Source organism: Aptenodytes patagonicus, chromosome 1, assembly GCF_965638725.1.
Source record: "Aptenodytes patagonicus chromosome 1, bAptPat1.pri.cur, whole genome shotgun sequence".
Classification (NCBI taxonomy): domain Eukaryota; kingdom Metazoa; phylum Chordata; class Aves; order Sphenisciformes; family Spheniscidae; genus Aptenodytes; species Aptenodytes patagonicus.
In genome coordinates, this window is record NC_134949.1 from 158,185,126 (window position 1) to 158,202,057 (window position 16,932).

Consider the following 16,932-nt stretch of genomic DNA (forward strand, 5'->3'; position numbering starts at 1 on the left):
GAGAAGGGGAGATCTCAATGCTTTGTGCTGAAGTTCCCTTACTTGTTGTAGGATAATCAAACATCCAGTGGATTGCTGAGTGAAGAAGGGAGCTGAATGTCAAATGTCTACAAGGATATCGTGCCTAATCCCTTCTTTTGTGTTCCCAAAGAGGTTGCTCACACTTCAAAGGAAGAGACGGACTGAAATCAGGACTAAAACACATCCATCTAAGCTCAGTTCTAGAGATAGTGGCTGCTTGGAAATAAGTGGAAATGTTGCCACGGGCTTCATGAGAACCATGGTTTCATCACCTTCTTTGGTGTTGTCCTTGCATTTCACTTTATCAGTACACAATTTTGAGTCACTTCATCACAGCAGTAGTTTTCAACTCCCTGGTGCTCTGTTTCAGCTGTTCCCACTAAAAAATACCACTGAAACTGTTATCGGGGCATGGAGTAAGTTGCGTATCTTAACAACTTTCCATCCTTTTCATAACCATCACCTGTTCCCTATGTACCAGACAAGGAAAAGCAATGAAATACAAAACAATCCATCCGTCAGCTTCTCCCTCCATCGAACAGAGAAAAAAGACAGTATCAGTGTAGCAGATCATCTGTCCCTCATTCACCGTTAATCATGTTAGTGTTCCTTTTACCTTCTGCCTGTTATGAATCCAGCAGCCTCCAGGAAGCTCACCGATAGCTGAGACTCGCTGCTTACTCTTCAGGGTTTTTTTCCCTTTGAGCTAGCCTTTAACTTTGTTCCAGTGTTTGAAAGATCTAATATTCCGTCTAAATTGAATATTCAAATATATTTTTAGATTCCCTCTTTATCTCTTTTAGTAGTCTCTAGAGCCTTGCATCCACCCCAGTTCAACAAAAGCACATGATGAAGTGCCTATGTGCTTTGCTGTACTGGGACCTGAACACTAATTTCTTCTTCTCAGTTTTGTTTTCAAAACATTTGAAATTCCCAATCAGGCTGCAAGACATTTTACTTATTTTCTCCTGGCTTTAATACTAGTTATCTTCAAATTAGTGACCATAAGTCTAATATGTTTGTGCATGTATGTATGCATGTTACTATCACTGGGATTTAAAAGCTAATGATACTATGATCCTAAAATCCTTTTTGTTCCTTGGCACGTAACTTGTATACTGGGATTATAATAATAGACTTCTGGCCAGAAGCAGTTGCCTCCATTAAAAACTAAATCTTTGGCAAGTATTTCCATACAATATATGATACAAAACTAGTCTTTCCCTAAAATCAGAAGTAATTGTGTAGTAAGTAATTACTGTTGTTTTGTTCAATATGCCATCTATGCCTCATGAGAAATAGTGGCAAACTGCAAATGATAAATACATATCCAAAGACATCCCAGACCTGAAGCTTTCCTTTGAGATGATGCTGGTTTGTTTTTTGTGCTTTTTAAGTAACTATCAAAATCTCGAGTCAAATAATGTTACAGATTTTAAAAACCCGAATAGCTTTTTTCCTAAAAGACATAATCCAAAATACCACCTACTCTTTCAATGCAAGCATCAATCACCAGTAGCCAAGTTGGACTCAGAATAAAAACGCACTGTTCTCCAGACGCTATCTTAAATTTACTGAAACAAGTACTGACCAGGTTAAACAAGCAATAAAAGTGGTAGTTCGGGGGTACTGACGGATAGATGAGTTCCTCATTTGTTCTGTAGGGCTCAGGACAGCATTTAAACAGTTTTGTTTCTCTTTTCTTCATTTTTAAATGAAATCTTTTTTCTCCCTCTGGCTCTCTTGTCTATTGAGGTAACTGGTGTTGCATGAGAAATTACCTCATTTCAATGGCTGGAGCCAGTTTTTCTATCAGCTGCAGTAAGGTTTCCTCATTTATTTAATGAGCCTGGATAGGTAGGAAATTAGGTATTAGGAGCTGCAGATGAAGAAAACTAAAACAGAATTTTCTGTTTATTAGGGTGGTTTAAAAAAAAAATAGAAGATCTGTATTAATATAGTCGGTACATATAATTGGTATTTGGATTATGGCATGATTATTACTTTGCAGACGGGGGACTCTGTTATCACTCCTCAGTCATCAACTAAGTAGCTGCATTCTGTGCTCATCTCATCTCTGAAGCTGAAAGAAGAGCTAGTTATTATCTTCAAGTGGGGTTATTAATGAGGGGAAAAATCATCCCCAATTACTGTGAAGCAAAATATTTCAACATTTACATATCTGAGACTTCAATTTTGATCTAGTCCTTCATGAGTTCTTAAGCTCAGACTGTATTCACTTTTCCAAGCGTTCCCACAGCAACATATCGAGGGGAATTTGCACCTGTCCAAGTGCTGTCTTCCCCAGGTGTATGCTTAAGGGTCACAGAAATGCTGCCCGTCCCATCCTTGTGCTGCCAGAGACTGATTTCCACTGAGATTCCTTCATGCTACACCGTAGGAATGGAGTCTCAAGCGTAGGCTTCGCTAGAGAAATAAGAAATTTTGACCTGCCTATACTGTCTGTGTTCACAGTCCTTTTTTTCCTAACTAGAAACAGCCTGCGATTTATTTGAAAGAGCTAATTTCACTCCTTTGCTTTTTTTTCAACAAGGTATTGATACTTGTGAAATTAATGGTTTAGAAGTTTTGACTCTGAACCTCCTAGAATAAAACCTGAGCAACACCAAGATGATGATTTCAATTCAGTTAAATGTGTGGGCAGTAACAAGGAGATGGGAGAAGTGCTGTCCATACTGTGAATCCATCCATCAACACAGATGCGAAGGTCTGACCTTGGCAGGTTCAGGAGGTAGGGACGTCAAACACAGTTTGCAGTCAGTTGGAAATGTACCTACTAGACAAAGAAAACCAAATAATTACACAGCTGTTTCAGTAGATTACAGTTTTCCTAGAAAACAATAAAACAGCCATCTGTGAATGGAAAAAGTAAACCATCTTTTTTTTCATTCAAAATCTCAATTCCTGAAAGTCATCAGATATGTCCTCTGTAAACTTCTTATCTCTTTTCAAAACTCACAGAGTCTGTAACCAGTCAGTGTAGATTTCTCTACAGCATTTATGACCATTAATGCTTCGTTGATTTACAGTGAAACTGCTGAAGAAAGGACTGTCTTGGACAGCCATATAAATACTAAATTAATTTCTTGTGAAGGATGGCTGCTATTACACTCACTATTAAATGAATTCATAATACTTGGGCATTTGCAGTAAATCACCACTGGGACTGCATACTAACATCCCATTCCAAATCTTTTCTTTTTTTTAATATTAAAGCCATTGAAAAGGACGGGTTGCTCTCAAAGAAATGTACAGCTTTGTAACACTGGAGTCATTAACGAATTCCCACGGCACAAGGAGGAGTTCTAACTTAGTCCCATTTTACAGATGGGGGGAGGAGGCATGAAGGGGTTTAGGTTGAACTGCTGATCACAGGAGGTTCAAACCCAATCTGTTTCTCATGAGAAACATCACAGTAAATTATCAGCTCCTGACAGTCCTTGTTTTGCTTGAAGTGCTCTGAGCAGCATCCGCAGAGGATCTGGCAATGTGATACCAGAAGGCCGAGAGCATTTGCCAGACTCAAAGGGAGAAAGAGCTGGATGTAATGTCTAATCTCCAGGCACCTGAAGTGGTTAGTGTCGGTTCACCTCTAAATATCTTGCCCAAGGCCACGATGGGAAGGATGGGACTCCTCAGATTTTGACTAGCAGGACTAGGCTTAGCAATTGAAGTAAGTCATTTTCTCTCTTTAGAGAACACAGGTCTTAGTCTCAAAAGTTGAGTAAAATGCTCAGTGGACTAAGAAGGGCTAAAAATCAATTCTTTATTTTTCCTTTTGTTAAAGTAGAACAAAGGGTACATCAGCAACTTCATTATAGCGCTCTGTTATCTGACGGATAGTAGCTTGAGTGTAGAAATTTATGCCAGGGCTAACCGTGTAGAGTGGAAGCCGTTCTTGTAAACAAAATTGAATGACTGTCAGACTCACCTGCTTTTTAATGTGCAGATGGGTGTGTATATATGCATCTCCTTCTTTCCAAAGATTTTTGTTTCTATGTATTAAATGGTCTAAGTCACACAAGGTTTTTCTAATGAAAGATTGCGAAGGTATTTAAATTAGAAGAAAAATTAGAAAAGCTGCTACCACATAGAATATTAATTGTTCATTATACAGGGCTTTAGTTCACATAGTTACTTTGCATGTGCAAAGCTGCCAATTAAAGAGGCTCAAAGTGCTCACTGCTGCACAATAGCCGTTTCTCCAGAGCCCCGCAATGGCTATTGTATGCTGTCACTGACCTTTAGACACCTTCAAATGCATATTGACACAGTATGCTGGGATCATTACAGCTATTGTTTCAGTGTGCCACAGGGAAAGGAGAGTTTTGCAATTTCGTGAAGAGCTTTAAAATTCGATATAATGATGACAGCAGCGATATTTCATAATTAGAGAGTGAGAGAAACACTCAAATATTTTTCTGGTGCTTCAGGTAAATTCCAGCACGCACACCTACCACAGTTCCCACAACGGTCCCTTCCCATCAGGGAAAGATGTTTATCAGGGGCGTTTGGTCCTTTTCTGTTGTTTCCAGGGGAATTTATTTAGTATTTTTGACCTGATGGTGCCATATGGCCAGCCTCCCTTAGCTTCTATGGATTCCGTCTGGATGAACATCTTGGCAGGATGGATCCTTTCAGCCTGTAAGTGACAAACGCCCCTTTAAACAGAGCATATAGCTGGAACTGGTGGTATGCAGGAGACTGCGATCTGGAAGCGTAGTTCAGACTCTATTCTTCAAAAATCAGTGGACACTGTCTCTGTGGTAACAACTGTGCTTCATTTTAGCTCTTCCGTGTCTTAACATCTCAGGTATTTCTGTTTTCTTACCAGTCTGTGACAGCTAAAGAATGCAAACAAGAACTTTGGGAGCAGAGATATCAGATACTCCAAGTACATTTACTGTAGTAAATCCAAGCACCTTCTAAAAGCTTGTATTTATTTTATTGTAGCCCTCCTATTCTTTAAAGCTGCTTTGAGAAATTACTTCAGCAGTCAGCACATAAAAGAGCATCATTTTAAACCTTGCATGGGACATTTTGTCTACAGAGAATAAATAAACTACTGGCTTGTATTTCCAAAGAGTGTTCCCGCTTGAAGATAGATAGTTTCTGTTCCATAAGTATTGCAGTTGCTGGGTTCATTTTTATCCCCTGGGATCCTATTATAGAACAAATTAACAAATATAGCTAAACTTCACAGCCCCGAGTCTCTGAAGGTAGTCTTGGGTAATGGCTTGCACTTCTGACAGAAGAGGAAGAAATCTAACAGACCTTTTGGAAAACTTCTTGTGTCATTAAAAAAAATGGAAAATTTACTGTACAGCATTGCTGGTTGCAACTCTAGCCTAGCACTGTGCAGCATGTACCGGAGGATGGCCAGTTTCTGCACACAGTCCCTCTACCCAAAAGACTTTCTAGCTGCAGGACATAATATTTGGTATTTGTGTGTGCTTGAGGTAAATGTGCAGCAGGATTTCTCACACTGCTATAAAACCCACAAGGTCAGATGTTTTTCTTCAGTAATGCAGGCTGAACTTTTTTTTTTTCCCATTAATTGAAAGGGTGCTGTTATCTTGTTTTCATTCCTCTGTATCAGAAACCCTTGTAGAACTTTGAAACCTCCCATTCACTGCCACTGCAACTGCCAATTGTGAATTTTGTGGTCTATCTTCAAACATCAAGGTGATACCTTTATCTTAACACATGAGGAGAAGTGACCCACTTCTGGGAGGGAGACGCGAATAGGTACAGCTGTGTGATGCAGGATGTGAAGGGGAGCACACGCTGGAAAGAGCTATTAAACCACTGTCTTGTGCCTCCATTCTCCCTACAGTAAATCTGCATCAGGTAGTAAACGAGGCACTAATGATGAGCGCTTCTCTTGCAATGGGCTGGGATCTGAAATCTCTCCTCAGACCCTTGTGCTTCCCAGCAGAGGTTTTTATCCATTTGTTACTTTGGGGGAGTTTCTCTATTGAGGGACAGGATTCTCCTGGAAGAGAGAGGGCAGCACTTTGATTGCCGCCTTCTCTACATGGGAAGTTTGTACCTTTGCTGTCCTACTGTAACTGCACTTTCAAATGGCACGTGATCCCTGCCTGGGTGGATTTGAAAATGGAGATAATCTTTGCAGTATGTTAGGTCCCTACTCTGCTGAATGAGTTGAAGCCCTGTTGGATGGGGAGGGATTTTCATAGGATCTTTGTTACCAAAAGCTCAAGTTCTACCTGGATCCACCTCTAGTCATGGCAGTTTTGGGAGGTTTCCTGCCACACACATTGAGGTTTTCCAAAAGAAAAACGAAGGGAGTTGGTATGTCTGCTCACTGCCCATATTTCGTTTGGTTCCTTTGCAGAAGGAGAAGAAGAGCGGGCTGCTGAAACTTCTAGCAGGAGCATCAACAAAAAAGAAGTCACGCTCCCCACCGTCCGTGTCCCCCACGCATGACGCCCAGGCAGCCATCGAAGGAGTCCTGCAAGGGGCAGTGGGACCCGAGCTCTCCTCCCTCTCCAGCCACGGCAGGGCCGGCTCATGCCCTATCGAGAGTGAAATGCAGGGAGCCATGGGGCTGGAGCCCCTGCACAGGAAAACAGGCTCCTTGGATTTGAATTTTTCCATCCCTTCTCCTGCCAGGCAGCCCCTCTCTTCCATGGCAGCTATTCGGCCAGAGCCCAAGCCTTTGCCCCGGGAAAGGTAAGCTGTGTATCTCCTGAGGCCACCTGCATCCTCGGGGAGCATTTGGAGGAGGGCTGCAAGTTTAACTTGCTGAAGGGTTGTTGCAGGTTTGCTGCTCTGTGTATTGACTGTAGGCGGCTCAGCTGTCTTTCAGGAAGACAGGGCTTACATGCATCTGCCCATTGAAAATCATTTGACACACAGTGCAGGTTTAATGTTCATTGATTAAAAAATTGGTGAGCAGCACCTGTCCGTGACACCGTACAGCCCTGCTCTAAATATGGAGGACAGCAGTGCTTTCTCAGCCCAAAGGGTGTAAATGCTGCCGGCAAAGGCCACTTTTTAAGTGGGATCCCTATGTTTTAATAAACTTACGGAGTTGTCATGTGGCGCTTCCTGCTGGGGGGCAACAAGGTGATGCGTTTGCTCATCAAGGCCCTTTCTGGCCTGTTCTGCAATACCAAAGACTGTTTTAAATTCTCCTTGTTTAGGATACTTACAGGTAGTGCCATCTTCAGTGACCTGTTACCAAAAATGTAGCTCATTTCTAGAGAGGAATGTACCAGTGATTCTGGAGTTCATTTCAGCAGCCTGCTCTGCACCTTGGTACCTTAGAGTAACTGACCTTGCAAACCTGAAAAGAGTAGAGTAGGAACACCAAAATACAAAAGCAGATGGAGAGAGAGATAACTGACTAGAAAGAGGGGTACAGAAAAGAGCTAGGTCTCCATGTGCAGAGTCATATTGGCTTCAGGTAAATACTTTCTACAAGACTGCAGTTTGAGGACTGGGAAGGGAACAGATAATGCACTGATACGATGCTATGGAAATGCTTTCCACTCAAAGAGTGATTGAGGAGAACATGTTTTTTACAAAAGCATCAAAGAGTTTTCAAAAAACAGTCTAGGGAACTCTCTGGAGTTTATATTTAAAACAATTCTGGAACAATAGTAAAGTTCCAGAAGTTTGAAAGAAACTATTTTTGTCTGAGTGTATAAAAGAGGCTGAAGGGAATGGACTGGGCAAACCACTTGACCCTAAATCCAGTTGGGGTCGTGGAGCAGATGATGCAGGGCATAATAAAGGATACTACAGGACAGTTCATACCTTACACAGTGTTTTACTGAACGCAGGTTGAAATTTGGTTGGGAAGGTAACAATGGCACTGTAACATATTTAAACTTTTCTAAGGCATCTGGTTTGTTACCATGAAATGTCTTGCTGAGTAAACTGTACACAACCAACACAGCAGATACTAAGTGGATTGAAAACTGATTCACTGGCATCAAGCCTAACTCTAGATCAGAAATAACTAGAAAATGATTGTGTATGTATGTAGTGTAGCCCAACAAGAGTTGGGTCTTGTCCCAGCACTGTCCAACATAAAGTCTTTGCTGTTGCAGAATGGAGGACTGAAGTGGGAGGTAGGTGATGAAGAGGGCAGACCCATTGGTACAGAACTAATTCAATGCATTGGTAAGGAGAACACAGAGTAACAGTATATTTCAGAAGAGCCAAATCTGAGGCAAAGTGGAGTTGCCTCAGAGAAGCATCATAAGAACGATGGAAGATTAAAAACAATATATATGCAGTGAGTGATACAGGGAGCTCTGGTACACCTGGCTTAGGAATGGCTTGGTAACTGTAAGAGACTACAGACAGGACAGACATGGGAATATTTTTGCTCTAGATTGGGCATTTTGTCTAAAAGAGGTGCTGTTGTTCAAGCGCAGCTATTAGATTGAAACAGAAATAAATAAAGGCAAGTCCTTCAGCATTGTAATGAAGGCAGTGAGAGCAGACTATCACAGTAGTCTCTTGTCCTTAAAATCCATGAAAAAGTAATTTAGTAAAAGGAGTGAAAAACCAATCCCTATTTAGGCACACTTAATTTGGTCTACATCAGTTTAGATTAATGCTATAAGAAAAGCTAAATCAATATAAACCAGATTTAGCACCAATTTAACTAAATCAGTGGAATGCTGCACCTTTAGTTAAATGTAGCCATGAAAAGAAGAACATCCCCTGACATCTCCAGAGCTGGCTGTTGAGGTGCTCCTCTCAAAACTTTACTGTAGAGAAGTCCAGACACATTATTTAATATGCCAGGGCTAGTCCCATATCCTACAAATTTCTTAGTTCACCTCAGGATGGTCCAGATAGTGAAACATTTAGCTGATGACAATTTTAAGTGGCAAAATAGAACCAGAGGGACGTGGGTTAGCTGCACCTGCTCAGCCATGCTGGAATCAGGAGTAAATAGATTTAGACTACTAAAACTGAGTAAGTACTTCCAATTGCAGTTTATGGTGGTAAGGAACTTACTCTGATTTTAAGCATTTAAATTCCCGAGTCTTAAATCTGAAAATAAGCTATAATTGAAGTAACCCTAATTATACACAGCAGGCAAGATTCTCTAATTGATTTATGAATTAACTTCCATATCATTGGTGTATCTGCATTCCTTAACTGATCATATGGGGTTTTTCATGCCCATAATGGGAAATATTAATTACCTTCATGTGCTAGGAAGGATAATGCTTAGTCCTGGAATAATCTGAGCAGATATATTAAACGCTTGTCTCCTAGAAATTCATCCCACATCCATCTGTGCTCATTAAATCATCAAATTGCTCAGAAGTATCAAATTATATTTTTTTAAAACATATTTCGTTTTTCAAACCACTTGTTCTTTTCACATCTGGCAATGGAGGAACTCCATTCAACGTCACTCAGCTCCACATTTTGCTTGTTTGCATTTTGGTGCATTTCATCTGCACAGTAGGAACAATTCTCTGGGAAAGAAAAGGGAGGAGAGGGAAAAAAAGGTTAGATAAACAGATTCAGATGCTGGATGAAATTTTAAAAAGCTGCAAAGCATTTCAGTGCACTTAGCTGTACTTGGCTTCCTGTCTCCCTACGCCCATCTGTGCGCACAGAGACAGAGCACTGAAAGGTTGGAAGAAGTAGCACATTCCTTAATATTTACGGCGTTCGAAATGAGGCTCATGCAGGCAGCAGAGCACCGCTACTTCTCCCATAGAGGCTGGCTTGCAGCTCCAGCACTCGCCACATCCAGGCTACTGATCAAACCCATGCCACTAGCCATATCGGAGGTGCATTAAAAGGCTCCGATTGCTCGCAGCTCGATGCTCACGATTTAAGGGAAGACTTGCCCATTCCGCTGCCTGACAGCGCAGCCCTCCGCGGGAGTTGCAGCCAGGCAGACAGGAAGGTGAACAGAGCTTTACCCTCTCAGAGACGCTGCTAATGTTTATGTTCTCATTCAATTTTTGTGCACGGGGAGAGTGAGGAAAACAATTATTTTATCTTATCCTACTTGATATTCCAAAACCTGGTTATGGATGGTTGGATTAGAAAGGAAATTGCTCCTAGCTCTCCCGTCATTTAGCCTTGATATTTAACTGGTTTGCTGGGATAGTTAGTGCCCATCTCTGCCTTCTGGGTGTAGTTTCCTACTATCGGTTTATAAAATCACCTTCCTTCAGCTGCTCTCTGCCATAAAGCATCCAGCAGTCTGAGCAACAGAGCGGAGAAATTTCCCAGGTGGTGTCCTTGTCACTTCACGTTGCAGTGATTAACTGTCAAGTGAATACCCCATCAGGCTGCGTGTGCCCCACACACTCTTTTCCACCTACTGCTCCGTCCAGTTTCTGCTGGTGCAAGAAACGGGACCAGTACAGGGATGTGCTGTGGTGAGGCAGGTCCTGGGCCAGACACTTGCCCACATCCCACTGACGCTGTCGGTTCACGTGGGAGAGGGGTGTGCTGTCTGCCTAGCAGCGCCAAAACAAAATACTTTCCTTGCCACCCCCTTCAAGAAAATATGACCGTACGTTAAGCAAAACAGGAGAGTTGAGTGTGCATGTGTGTGTGCGTGAGTCATGTTCCCCTCACTGCCTGGCACTGTTCCCAGATGCAAACCTAAGTAAAACACGTCACGCGTTGTTGACTCTTTTATAGCAACTGGCACTAATTCTGCCATGTTATATTCTGATAAAGCGGTCGTATCCAGACTTACTGTCACGACTGGCGTATCTGTGCCGTGTTTCTATGGTTTTCGTGGAGCCTTCAAGCAAGTTGCAACCACAATGGTGCTGCAGAATAAGATGGGAGCAGTGAGTTTGACCTCTAAAATAGACCCCTCCATGTTTCCGTGTATCTTTTCTACAAATCACTGCCATGTTAGAAATTGAGCTCCCAATTCAAGGAAGCATTCAAGCATGTGCTTAACGCCCATTGACTTCAATTTTGCTGTGCATGTATATCTTCTTTGCCAAAAGGGAAAGCAAAGGAAGGGGTTTTTTTCTTTCCTGGAAAGTGATACTAGAGAAATGACCCCAGGAGTAAGTTCTGACTGAACAGTGACATGTATGCACATGGTTAAGTGCTTCTCTGACTAGGGATACCTGCCTTAGGACTGAGAAACTAAATTGAACCATCTCAGAAATTGAATCCTGCAATATTTCCAGCAGAAGGGTAAACGATCCAACCGAGATTTGTTCTGGTGGTTGTTCTAAGGCTGCTGATTCAGACACCGTAATATGGTGAAGCGGGTTCTGGCTCGTAGTGTGCAGAGATGCTTTGCAGGTCTCTGCAATCTGCCAGTAAAAGGATGGAGAACCAGATCTCCACCGGTAAGCAAGAGCAGTGGTTAACTTGGCTAGATGCTTCATTGTCACCGGTTATCTATCCCCACACAAAACTAACTGTGTATCGGTAAGACACGAGGGACCTGTTGGAGTCACAGGACTGGACTCCTGAAACCTGTCCTTAGTGCATGATACTTTGACAAACAGAAACTTGCATTAAGAATCTGAATTCAAGCACTCTAAGTGGGACCAGATTGGAGGTTAGGACTGCAGACCTAATTTGCCTCATTGTACATTTGTTTTCTTAAGTTTCTCTAGCTCCATCAGTGTCCTGGATGCACATATTTGCTCAGTGAGCAGATACTCAGTATTTTGGGCCTTTTTTCCTCAGTGTCCAGGCCTGAGCCCAGCCCTTAATTACTGATCAGTTCTGATCAATACTGTTCAATTACTATCTGTGCACGCTGACAGAGAGCCTGCATGAGTAATTTAGACCAGACGACTGACTCCTACGCAGCTAGGGTGCATGAGATGAGTCTCACTCTGTGGAAAGTGTGGCACGAGGCTTTGCAGCTGGAGGAGTCAGAGAAGCCACTTTCCCCACACCTGCGCTACTCTGAGTTTTGCTGTGGTCACTTACTGGGCATCCTCCAACCTCTGCGAAAGATGGGGTGGCTTTGGCAACCACACACATCTCTTCTATGTCAGAGCCTTGACTCACGTCCAGAGCAGGACATCTTGTGCACTAAATGAGGCAGGCATCCTATGGGAAAAATAGTATGCAATCATGTAATGAAAGATTATATCGCACACAAGCAAAAGTGAAGTCATGGGCAATTTCAGTTCCCTGTTTCTCCATCTCAGGTTCATGGGTGTGAAACATGCCTGTTCTGTTAAGGTAGTGGATGTCTTTATGCATCTACATACATGACATTTTTAGTCAGTTTGCTTTTTTAAATGAAACAAAACCAGAACTTCCATCATGTAACATCTATTTGAGGTTAGGAGTCTTAACTGCACCTTGCAGATGTCAGCAGTGGTAGCAAAGTGAGAGCTGGGTGGGAGAGGTATTTCTTTTGACTGCAAGGACGAGTGCTGCGAAGACATGGGACAGTGGGATTCCCAGGTCTTTGCTGACAGCAGAGGGACAGGGATGATGGACCCATTCCCAACTCTCAGTGAGTTAATTGCTGCCAGGGTCCCCATCCCACCCTCAGCCCCAGTGCTGGCCTCTGACCATGCAGTCTCCTGCCCCACAGGATGTCATGTCCCAGCCCCAGGCTCCCTCCCACCAAGGCTCTTTGCTCTCCCAGACTCAGCTCAGCACAGCTGCCCCCCTCAGCAGCCATACCCACACCTTCTGTCAGGGCTTCCAGTTTTCATCATGGTCCCATTTCTCCCTCAGCTCCCATTTTTTCTCCCATCAGCCTCCTTCTCCCTCCACCCACTCCATCGCCTTACCCCGCTCTACAACTCCCTGAGGTTTCCCTGCTCAGGCAAACCCCGTCCCCCATCCTTGCTGATAATACTCGCAGCCTCTCCTGATGTATTTTCTCTTGGGCACCGAGGACCCTCCCCAGGCCACTGCCCATCCCAGACAGTCCCCTCCAGGGATGAAGTGCCCAACCCAAGGATGCCACAGCAGCCAGCAGTGGGGAAGTCCAACATCGAGTCTGTGCCCTGAGAGAAAAACATGAGAGGAGCCAGTTGCTGGGAAAGGAAGAGAAATGCAACCTCTGGGGTCCCGCAGAGCTAGGACATCTTGAGGCATGAATCAGCAGAGATTTTACCTTCAGTGCTCATACAAGCCTCTACTAAGCATGTGCCATTTTGGGGTGGTTTGAATGCTTTTAACCTGGCCGAGAGCAGGTGATTTTCTGAAGGAGCACCATCCTTGACAGACCAGCGGGGCCACAGGACAGGTCTTTGCTTCCAAGTATGGGGATCCACGAACAGTTTGTGGAAGCCCTCACCTGGGTCCTGCTGGTGCTGCAAAAACCCTCATGTTATTCCTGGAGGTGATGAGACCATTTGGGCTGAATGTGGGACCCTCAGCCTGACACAGTCAACTGCTGTGGAGAGTTTGGGCCAAAATGGTTAATATTTGGCAGAATTACAACTATCCGAAAGTATGATTTACAACAGAAAATACCAAACATTGTTAATAATAGGCAGAGGTGGTTGCCACACTTGTCATCACAATTGTTGCCCAGCTAATTAACATTTTTAAAAGTTGGTAATTTAGAGGTGCAATGTGACACAGACAAAATTGAGATCGCTCTGAGATCCATCTAAAATGCCAGGAAGCAGTCTGGTGTAAGAAAACCTACAGTTTTTTAGCAGCTTCTCAAAGAAGGGACAAAAGGGGAAATGAAAAGGGGGGATATAAATAGAAGTATACAGGACTGCCTTTTTGGGAGTGAGGGAGGATGTCTGGGAGGGAAAAGAAGAGATCTTTTCTGCCAAAAAAATATGGCCGATATATGTATTTGCAATTCAGTTCCAGAGGATAAACTAGGCTGAGATGCCACCTGGAGTTCTGGAGGGGCGGCACAGCAGTGACCTGCGGGTGGGCAGCCCCGTGCCGGCAGCGGTGCCATGCTGCTGCCCGCTGCAGCCCTCACGGGACTCCCTCTCCCAGGCCCCACTTCAAAAGCCTCTCAAGGGAAAAAGCATAGCATCTTTTTCCATCTCTCACGGAGGATTTCTTAACCGATTTGCAAGGTCTCTCGTTATTCTATCAAAAACACTTTGGTGCTATCCTATGAGGTACCGTAGTTAATTAAATTTAAACCATAGCATTTGGGGTTTCCTTAAATGGGAAAAAGTACTTCATTCAGTAATACAGCAACTGAGATTTATTTTTCTAAATCTCTAAGGAGATGCTGTGTAGAACCACTTTTATGACGATGGGCACATTCCTGTTGAGCGTGGTCACCTCCCTCCTCATGTGAACCATTTAGGGACTAGCAGCTCCTCACTCCTAGGATGTAGTCTGGCTTTAAAAGTATGGCTTTGTGCTTAAGGTATGACATGAGGTGTTGGCAGTCCCAGCTGGGTCTTTGGGGCAACCCTGCCCAAGACACCACCTTTTTCTTTGTTTCTGTTTCCTGATCTGCCAAAAGGGCCCGCGAGTACCTCTGCACCACCTGGCTGCTGTTGAGGTCCGAGCCTCTTCTTTCTCAAAGCCTCTTGAAATCCTGGTGCAGAGCTCCAATGCTCTGTGATTGTGCATAGAGTTGCAAGATCTGAAACTTGGCATCATCTTAGCTACAATTGTTCCACTCTGATAATTTAATTAATCAACACTGCAGCAGAGTGTTTGAAATAATGTGTGCATTCATTTGCATAATAGCTGTAATTGGCAAAGCTTCATAATATAAGTGTAGAAGTTCCACAGATGATAGCGTGATAGACCATATTCCTGCAGCCAGCCAGCAGCACACGTTTCAACCTCTGTTATTCGCTTTTCCACAGAGGAAGGAAGTGACAACTAGATTTATTGACCAAGGGACAGAGAAGACCGGCAGATTTTTGACGGCACTTGAACACATATATTTTCTACCCGACTGTGTTGCTGTGTCAAGAGAAAAAGGCCATAGTCAGGTTTTAGAGCAGAATCTCCACTCCAAACGGAGTTAATTGCTTTTCCAAGTAACGGGATGTTTGGCCATGGAGGTGTCCAAACATAGAGCCAAAGCTGATATTTTCACTGTCATGTCAAAGTGGAGTCCCCAGTTTCAGAACTGCAATCATTAGGTACCTGAGCAACGTCTGCAAAGAAAATCAGTGATTGCCACTGGAGAGCCCCTTGCTTTGGTACCATCTCACTAGGAATGCCCTCAGGGAGTGGTCCAGATCCTCCAGGGCACGTTGAAGTTAGTCCTCAAGGACAGGATATTATTTTAAATAAATACTCGCCTTGTAACAAACATGACTGAGGCATCAGTGGGCATGCAGTGGTTGTGGAAATATTAATCCTCAGGAGATGGGCTTTAGGTAATCAATTGTCATCTTTTAACTATCTTACTGTATTCATTACTTTGCAATTAGCAAGACAGTTATTGATTGTTAACCAAATGCCAGATGACTGCGAAAGTACATGTGCTGAAGAAAAAAAACCAGTGCAGCAGAAATATATTCCCTGCTCTGCACAAAAATGCATTGATATAAAAGGGCCCAGTCTGTGCTCTCAGGAGGACGCCTGCTGATAAGCCTCAGTGCAGAATAGCCATATCAGGATCAGAGCCGGCATTACTTCATTGAAATGAAGTGACACTTGAAAACTAAGTTCCCAGAGAGCCCTGTGAATGGTTCAGGACAGGGGCTACCTGTTGGTTTGGAGAGTGCTTCGGAAGTCATTTAATATCTCTCCACTTTAGCTTCCCTTCCAGGTTTGAGGGACCCAAAGCACATTCTCAAGAAACATAATAAGAAGAAAAATGTGAACTGCTTTAGCTAACATCTGCTGACATCACAGGCAGTTGGTGGGAGCACTGCAAACCCCATTTTTCATCATCAGCGGACAAGGGTGTTATCTATCTGGACTTCTGTAAGGCCTTTGACACAGTCCCCCCACAACATCCTTCTCTCTAATTGGAGAGATACGGATTTGATGGGTGGACTGTCCGGTGGGTGAGGAATTGGTTTGATGGTCACATCCAGAGGGTAGTGGTCAACGGCTCAATGTCTGGATGGAGATCAGTGACGAGTGGTGTCCCACAGGGGTCCGTATTGGGACCGGTACTGTTTAATATCTTCATCAATGACACAGACAGTGGGATCGAGTGCACCCTCAGCAAGTTTGCAGATGACACCAAGCTGAGTGGTGTGGTCGACACGCCAGAGGGACAGGATGCCATCCAGAGGGACCTGGACAAGCTTGAGAAGTGGGCCTGTGTGAACCTCAGGAGGTTTAACAAGGCCAAGTGCAAGGTCCTGCACCTGGGTCGGGGCAACCCCCAGTATCAATACAGGCTGAGGGATGAAGGGATTGAGAGCAGCCCTGCAGAGAGGGACTTGGGGGTACTGGTGGGTGAAAAGCTGGACATGAGCCAGCAATGTGCGCTCGCAGCCCAGAAGGCCAATCATATCCTGGGCTGCATCAAAAGAAGCGTGGCCAGCAGGTCGAGGGAGGGGATTCTGCCCCTCTACTCTGCTCTGGTGAGACCCCACCTGGAGGACTGCGTCCAGCTCTGGAGCCCTCAGCATGAGAAAGACACGGACCTGTTGGAGCAGGTCCAGAAGAGGGCCACGAAAATGATCAGGGGGATGGAACACCTCTCCTCTGAAGAAAGGCTGAGAGTTGGGGTTGTTCAGCCTGGAGAAGAGAAGACTTCGGGGAGACCTTATTGCAGCCTTTCAGTACTTAAAGAGTGCTTATAAGAAAGATGGGGACAGACTTTTTAGTAGGGCCTGGTAGATTCAGACTAGATATAAGGAAGAAATTTTTTACGCTGAGGGTGGTGAAGCACTGGCAGAGGTTGCCCAGAGAGGTGGTGGATGCCCCATCCCTGCAAACATTCAAGGTCAGGTTGGACGGGGCTCTGAGCAACCTGATCTAGTTGAAGATGTCCCTGCTCATTGCAGGGGGGTTGGA

The 16,932-nt window shown here is 44.0% G+C and overlaps 1 protein-coding gene across 1 annotated transcript in view; it reads left to right on the top strand.

The window, feature by feature from the left end:
• Nucleotides 1-16,932, top strand: part of SH3RF3 (SH3 domain containing ring finger 3) — a 254,265-nt gene that overhangs the window by 233,866 nt on the left and 3,467 nt on the right. The window contains exon 9 of the mRNA XM_076360288.1: nt 6,401-6,738. Within this exon, the coding sequence (XP_076216403.1) occupies nt 6,401-6,738 (338 nt within the window). The remainder of the gene's footprint in view (nt 1-6,400; nt 6,739-16,932) is intronic.